At 43.4% G+C, this 7,935-nt stretch overlaps 1 protein-coding gene across 1 annotated transcript in view; it reads right to left on the reverse strand.

The window, feature by feature from the left end:
* PLG (plasminogen) overlaps positions 1-7,253 on the reverse strand; it is a 44,088-nt gene extending 36,835 nt beyond the window's left edge. Inside the window, exons 1-3 of the mRNA XM_029944733.1 lie at positions 7,195-7,253; positions 3,195-3,330; positions 1,761-1,867 (exon numbers count right to left, since the gene is read on the reverse strand). Coding sequence (XP_029800593.1) covers positions 1,761-1,867; positions 3,195-3,330; positions 7,195-7,243 — 292 coding nt within the window. The 5' untranslated portion in view covers positions 7,244-7,253. The remainder of the gene's footprint in view (positions 1-1,760; positions 1,868-3,194; positions 3,331-7,194) is intronic.
* Positions 7,254-7,935: the final 682 nt, after the last annotated feature.

Consider the following 7,935-nt stretch of genomic DNA (forward strand, 5'->3'; position numbering starts at 1 on the left):
GGGGGGGGGGGGGGGGGGGGGGGGGGGGGGGGGGGGGGGGGGGGGGGGGGGGGGGGGGGGGGGGGGGGGGGGGGGGGGGGGGGGGGGGGGGGGGGGGGTGCCTGGCGTGTGGGAGGAACAGAGCTCCCGGCATGGAAAGGCCCAGTGAACCAAGCAAATGGGGTGGGCTTCTATAGTACAGGGCCCAGTAGTGTTAGGTTAAGCATTTGGATTTTATTCTAAGGGCATGAAGAGTATCAAGCCGGGAAGTGACGGCCCATCTGCAGCCATGGCCTGGCCGGTGATCGTGATGGCTTAGACAGGTGGCCCCAGCGGCCATGGTGGTGAGGGACAGGTGTAAATGGGACCTGACATTGAGTATTCCCAGAAAACCTCAGGCAGCGAAGGTAGCAGTGGGTCGGTGTGCTCCAGTAAAGACACCAGCACCACAAAATGACTTGACTTTTGACTTTTCACCTCCCTTCTGTTTGTATGTTCCCGCTAGAGTTTGCGTAACCTTTTGCTCCTTTGCATCACCTTGAAAACAAGCAACTATTCAGCTATCCAAGCTAAGCCTAGCGATCACCCCCAAGTTCCTTCTGGTTAACAATTTACAAGGGATTTATTTAAATGTTGGCATTTGGTAGGGAAAATCCGACCAGTCCATTTTTTAAAAATCTAGTAGGTAATCCTCTACAGCTCACCCTGCACTGACTTGTAAAAATGAGTAACTTCAACAGATAAACTTCAGATTTACTCTGCACTTGACTCTCAAGAATTAGAGACAAATAGTGACAAGGAAAGGAGTGTAGCAGGCACACAGCTAACTAAACCTCAGAAGATGAACCAGTGTACAGAAATAATCCTAACCTAAGGAAATACTTCAAAAAGTCTTATTTAGAGTGTTGTGGTGAGATCAGAGAAAATATTGCAGGTCACTGTCAAGAACATATGATAGAGGGTGTTTCTTGTTGTCTTTAACACCTGTGACACAGAATATTTGTAAAGCTCCATTGTTACTATAAAAAAATCTTACTCTAAGCCAACAATAGGGTCCAGACTAGTTTTAAAAGCATCACACAATCACTTGACTCTTCAGGCATACTTAATGGGGTTGTGTATATCTAAAAGAACACGCAATTTCCATAAGAGTCTAGACCATCTGTTATCCTAAACAATGGGACCCTTGATCCAGAATTTTGGAGGAAATTATGGAAAAGCAAAGGGGGTTGCATATTTTCAAAAGATCACATTTCTGCGTCTGAGAGAAATACAGATCGTGACATTAAACATTAGAAAAGTTAAAAATGAAAGTACATATTTTGTCTGTACACAAATGTTACTGGGGGTTTAAAGCACCTGGTAGTTTCTGTTTCCGCAGGCTTCAGTCCAGAAGCTAGGGCCCGAGGACCATGGTCCCTGCAGAGTAAAAAGCCTGAGACCAAAGGGAACAATGGACTCCCCTCTCCTCAAAGTTGAATATTTTATTTTCAGGGCTTTAGAGGAAGAGATATTGTCAGTTCAACGCCTTCATTTTCAAATCAAGAAAAATAAAATCTAAAAGGGGAAATAATATATACTCAAGTTGACATATTGGATTAGCAACCAAATCTTATCTTGAGTTAGAACTCAGTTTCTCTTTGTGATAGTGCCTCCATTCTCTGGTCTATCTGCTAAAGGACAGATCTAAAAGAGGAAGTGGGGAGGGGAGGAGGGAAAGGGGGAGGGGTGGGGAGGAAAAGGAGGACAGGAACAGGGGAGGAAGAAAACTTTGTACTCACTCTTCTTTTCAAATAAAACCACATCTCTCATCCTGAAGACAGGCGAATTCTTGCTGTTTTCAGCCATGATCACACATTGCTGCTCTTTACTGTGATATTGGAATGACCTGCAGAAGAAAAGCAGGAAACACAACAAATGTTTTCCCCCATTAAAGGAGAGCAAACTTGTGTTAATGAATAAGAGACTCAAAAGGTCTTCGTATCTCTTGATGAACCGCGAAGCTCAGAATCCTTAGTTTCCATTGGATTTGGCCCAGTTATCAGTGAGGTGCTAGAAAACAATACATCAGCAAGGCAACTCCTCCTGTTTTCTTCCACCTTGATCGTCTCCTTTTCTCCAAAGTTTCCCTTTCTGCTTCAACTTCTTTACTTGTCTGTTCTTTCTTCACTCGTTTTTTTTTTTTTATTTTAGTTCAGTGCTAGAATATTTGCTTTTATGTTGGAAAGAACCAACTCAGATTGCCCCTTCCAAGACGGTCTATATGACTCCTGGACTCCTAGAAGTTTGCCTTGACTTCAGCCTCCACATTTCCTCACTTCTTTCTTCACTTCATCCTCCTTGCCCATCCCTGTGGTCTCGCCGTGGACAGTCTGCCCCTCAAGCCATCCACAGCTGTCTCTCCAGCTCCAGCTCCTCCATGAGCCCTTCTCTGGCCAACTTGGTCCTCTCATTGTCCTGTTCACAGGGCCACGAGGCTCCCTGAGCCCAGAATGCCTCCTGGCTTATCAGAACCCATCACTCACCCTTCAAAGCCCTGTCTCCCCCAGACTTTCTCCAGCCTTCTCAACCCTCAGGAATTGTTCTTTCCTCTGAATCTTTATGAAGCACCCACTGATTATGTCACTTATCGACACCTCAATTTGCCTGTATTCTTAAAAAAATTTTACATTTTGTCTAGTTTCTTAACTACACCATAAACACAAAAAGGCAAACACAGCATCCTGCAACCATACCCTAAGCTATCACATGCTGATACAGATCATATACATCATGTATGCTGGTGATGTAGATCATATGTGTCATATATGCTGGTGACATAGATCATTTGTATCATGTATGCTGGATCACTGTATCCATGATCTTGGTGCCTCAGGCACAGGACATTTCCAGTCACATGATCCTCATTAAATATTTACTGGCAAAGATGTCAAAAAACTAGAGCTCAGAACATCAGCTGGCGATGTCATGTGTAAAAATAACATCCTTTGGGGGCAGTTTTCTAAAAGAGATGTGAATAAACTTTAACAAGGAATCATCTGCATGGCTTCAGATCCAGAGAGCAAATAGTCATTCCAAACTCCAATCCCGTGAAATTCCTCTTTCCTCTTAAATCCTATTTTTGTTAATAAATCCCTGAGCAAATTTCTTGCTATCAAAATAAAAGGGTCTCAAATGGCAGAATCTCTGCGTGTGAGCTGAGACCAAGGAAATACCTGCAAATGAACCCTCTTTCCTCCTCACATCTTGCTGCACATTCCTCTATGCTTCCTGCTGCCAGCTGCTTCTTGGTGAGGCTTAACAGAGACGCCCCCTGGGTATTCACGTAGTCATCCAGGGGGTCTCCAAGACCTGCAAATGGAAGATAAAAGTGGGATAATTGGTAAGATTCATCAACACCGTTGTTCAATTATCATGACTTCATAATCATCTATTTGCTTTGCATCAACCAAATAAAACTTGCTGCTTTCTTGGAGAGCAGAATGGGTGTCATGAATAAGAATGTTTAGTCAGGAAAAGAGTCCCGTTATTGGGTTGCATTATATTAAAAGATCAACTGGAGGGCACCTGGGTGGCTCATTTGGTTGAGCATCCGACTCTTGGTTTCGGCTCAGGTCATGATCTCAGAGTTTGTAGGTCCGAGCCCCACATCAGGCTTGTGCTGACAGTGCAGAATCTGCTTGGGATTTTTTTTTCCCCTCTCTTCTCTCTGTCCCTTCTCCTGCTCACACTGCCTCTCTCTCTCAAAATAAATAAATAAACTAAAAAATAAATAAGAACATAAAAGATCAACTGGACTGATAGGTTATTTAAGATTAGAATTATTTAACAACTTCTGTTACTACATTAATGGGCATGAAACCATAAATAAGAATAAATTTGGTTTGTTTGCTATGGATCACCACTCTATGATAGAACAGTGAGAGACGCCAATGGCCACTAGGTTAGCAGTTACTGATGTTGATTTGTCCATCACTGGCTAAAAATGCAATATGGAGGCTGTTCCTTGATTTCCAACAGTATAAACTTTGGTTGCGACTCTGTTACTTAAACGGATGTGACAGACATCCTCTGAATGTTTTCACCTCGAGGTACAAAAATATTGGTGAGTGGATGATTTTCATACATTGAACTGAGTCTCAACTACTACACAAGGTCGTTTTTACACTGGGCTTAATACAATGACATCTCACTCTTAATTAAAGAGAAATCATTTTTTTCCACAAAGATGACAGACATCTGGCATTTCTGAGGAAATTATGAAAAAGCAGGACCTAGGACAAACACTGGCCTTGAATTTTCTGGGAGGCGGAATCTGAGGCAAAGAATCTGTCCCAGGGCTGCTCGCTTCCCACAGGAGCCACGGGAGTGTGCTCTGTCCTGAGGCCCCCAGGCAGCGCCTGAACGGGCTTCCACACCTCGACTCCCTCCAGGCTTTTCGCTTTTGGTGTGGAGCCCTAGTGATGTTCCCAGGGTGACAGGCCGGAAGAGGTTAACAAAACGAAGACAGCAAAGTTGCCTAAAGTTTGCCCAAATGGGATTAGGCAACATGGCGGCCTTGACCAGCTGGAGGGGAGGGGTGGGGACGGGAGCCAGGCTGAGTGGGTCGAAGAGTGACAGGAGCCCTGGGGCCTCAAGAGAAGGCAAGTCTTCAGAAGCCTTTTCCCAGAGGGGGTGTGCCGCCCCAGAATTGTTGTTAAAGATGAGACATTCTAGAGCTTGTTTAGATACTGACGAAAATTATCCACTAGGAAGGATCACTGGGGCTCAGCCCCTCATTCTCAGAAAGGCCCTCCCTGTCCACCTTGGAAAGACCTGGGACACAGGGGTGACACACTCAAGCGGGTGGAGGCAAGCCAGGTTCCCTCCTTCTGCTATTTGTCCTCCCCAATTTAAGATACTCCGAACTGGAAGGTGATTATGGAACAGGAAGTTGTTTGATATAATTTATATTTAATGTACCAGAAAACACTGGAGAAACGTTTCAAAGGATTATGGAAAAGTAGAGATTTTAGACCCATATCCACAACTTCAATCAGCATTTCCCCTCTGTTTGAGCTCTCGTTTCCAAGAAAAGCTGTGCATGGGTGAATTCTATAGACCGGAATGTGGCTTAAAAAACAAACATGGCAAACACAGTAACTCTGGAAAGCGTATCCTATAAGGACATAAACTTTCTGAAGAGTTCTTAGAAAGTTGAGCAGGCTGCGGTATAAATGATACCAAGAAAATTTCCATTTCCATTACCCTTTAATTAAGTTACCTTAATTATGTTCTTATATTTCATAGCAAAAAGCTGCTGAGACCCCTGAGGAGCTGATATCTCAAAGAAGTATCCCAAAAGAACGCAGCTCTTTCTTCTTCGCTTGAAAAGTTTCCCCACATTATTTTCTTTAACTTCAGCAATTTATCAGTTGACCAAGAAATATTAAACACATTTTTTTAGTAAGAAACGTAAGTTTCTATTCTAGGCCAAAGGCAGATGTATGTTGCCACCAAAGCAAATGTATTTTGTCAATAATGTGGTAGGTGTTTTTTGTTTAATCACTATTATGTAGATGCGCACACCCGTGCTTGTGTGTTTGAAAGAAAAGTCTTAGTGGTTTATGAAACCACCAAGAATGGCTGTAAAAGGATTTTTTTCCCTCTCTCCAGTCATGTCTGTGCCCTGGAAAGAATAAACACGTCCATGGAAACGGAGAGTAAAGTCTTCCTTTCAAAAAGAGCCTATGAAAGTCTCTCTTTGCTGGGTTGGCCAAGTTTTCTAATTAACATAGAAAACTTATGTTAATTCTATTGGAGAAGAGTTTGCTCCCCCGTTCTGATGTGACTTACTGTATCGCTTCAGGGTGTTCTCGATCCTGTTTTCCGCAGGCCAACACAGAACATGCAGACCTGCACCCCCACACAGGACCGCTGCCCACAAAAATCTCCTTGTGCGATCTGTTCTGTATTTATTTGGTATTTCTTTAAATGGTTCCGCTAACTTCAAATATATTTAACTCTAAAGAACAACCTACAAAATTTTATCTGGCTGAATTTAAAAATTGAATTTTAAGTATCGATACATTGTTTATATGAAGAACTACCATTCTAATGTATGATTTTATTTATATGAAATGTCTGAAATTGGCAACTCAGAGACCGAAAGTAGACTGGTGACTGCCAGGGGCTGGGGACAATGGGGAGGGGATTAGAGGGACAGCTAAGGGGCATGGAGTTTCTCTCTGCAGTATCAGAAATGCTCGAAAATGTATTGTGGTGATGTTTGCGTAACTCTGAGTATTCTGAAAACCACTGGATTGTATGCTTTCAATGGATGAATTGTATGTGAATTGTAATTCCAGAAAGCTGTCCAAAAAAAAACCTATAAGGACATGCTTAGAATATTTTAAAGAAAGTTTAAACAAAGTTGAAAAGTGAGAAGAGCACCAAATTCCTTCCGGAAAAGCCTTGGTTTAAATTCTGGTTTCTTCATTGGGAGTTGGGTCAAAAGAGAGATAACCTAATTTCCCTCAGTATGGATTTCCTCTTCTGTAAATGGGAAGAATGTACTACCGATCACAGGGGCTCACTAAGCATGTGGTACTAAGGGCACGCGCACACACACGGATGTATGTATAAAAGCATGCCTGGCCTACCGTGAGCACTACATGAATGTCTGTTGAATTCTTCCATGCATGCATCGTTCTGCAGATCGATGCCTGTGATTTTGCCAAGCCTAAGAAGCAAAATTACATGTATGGAAGACTCACTGAAAGCCGAAGCAAGCAGAGAATTGGTGACCGCCACCACAGACTGGTCAAAGAACACGGTCAAAGAGATAGTTCACTGCTTACCTTTCAAAGTGAAGAGATTGACAATACACGAACAAAAATAGTCTCAATCAACCAAACGGGCAGAGGGGCCACAACTTTTGGGTCTTTTGCTTCCATGCTCTATCATTTCCACTACAACCATCACTGGGGGGCAATCTTTTAGATTTAAAAAGTCACTCATTATTTCCTCTGCCCACTGGTTGTTAGCATTCACAGAGAAATGAAACTTAGTTCTGAGATAATTTTTCAATCTTACGTGGAGATTTTGATTTGGGAGTCTCACGACCCAAAAGCTAAATGAAACCAGTGGCACAGAAAGCCAGCATGTGATCTCTTTTAGGACATTGCTAGGAAAACCATTTTAATTAAAGTAAAACAAGCACACCCTTTGTCTTACCTGATTCCAGAAAGAAAAGAAGTAGAAAGGTGACCAGCTTGCGTCCCATTTTGGGACCGGCCAGCAGTGCCCAGAAAACTGGCTGTCCTGACCCTGGGATGTTATTGACTTACAGGAGAGGAAGTGCATCCACAAACAAGATAGTCCCATGGAGTTAATTATTCTCCGAGACGCCCATGCCACTGTGCTCCGAAGGGTTCAAACATCACCTGGGCTGGAGGAGCTTACAAAATGTTCGAGAGCCAAATTTGCAATAGATGCTGGGAAGTGGTGAAAGCTGGCCCGCCCCTCCCTGCCCCGGGCCGCCTTCTTATCTCCTGATCCCTCTCCTCTTCCCACCAAGCCTGCATCTTCCCCACTCTGTCCCTTCCTCCTTTCCTTCTCTGGTTTTCGGTAGAATGGGTGGAAGAAAGGAAGAAGGAAAATCACACTAATAGCCAACCTCTGCTGAGAACTTTCTAGGCCAGTCACTCTTCTAAGAGGTACATATGCACAGTTTCACTCACCCTTCAAAACAAGCAATATTAATATCCCCTCTTCAGAGGAGGGGACCCAGGCTTAGGAAGGTTAATTTTCTCAAGGTTCTCTAGCTGCCAATGGTTGAGGTTAACAGACCCAGATCGTGTGGGCCTTAGACTATAAACATAAGTGAGAGCACTGTCCGTATCCCCACATCGTGCCAAACAATGTGGGAATTACTCCAAAAGTTATTATCAAAATTTCTTTATACCCAGCAGACTC

This window comes from Suricata suricatta, chromosome 7 (genome assembly GCF_006229205.1).
Source record: "Suricata suricatta isolate VVHF042 chromosome 7, meerkat_22Aug2017_6uvM2_HiC, whole genome shotgun sequence".
Classification (NCBI taxonomy): Eukaryota; Metazoa; Chordata; class Mammalia; order Carnivora; family Herpestidae; genus Suricata; species Suricata suricatta.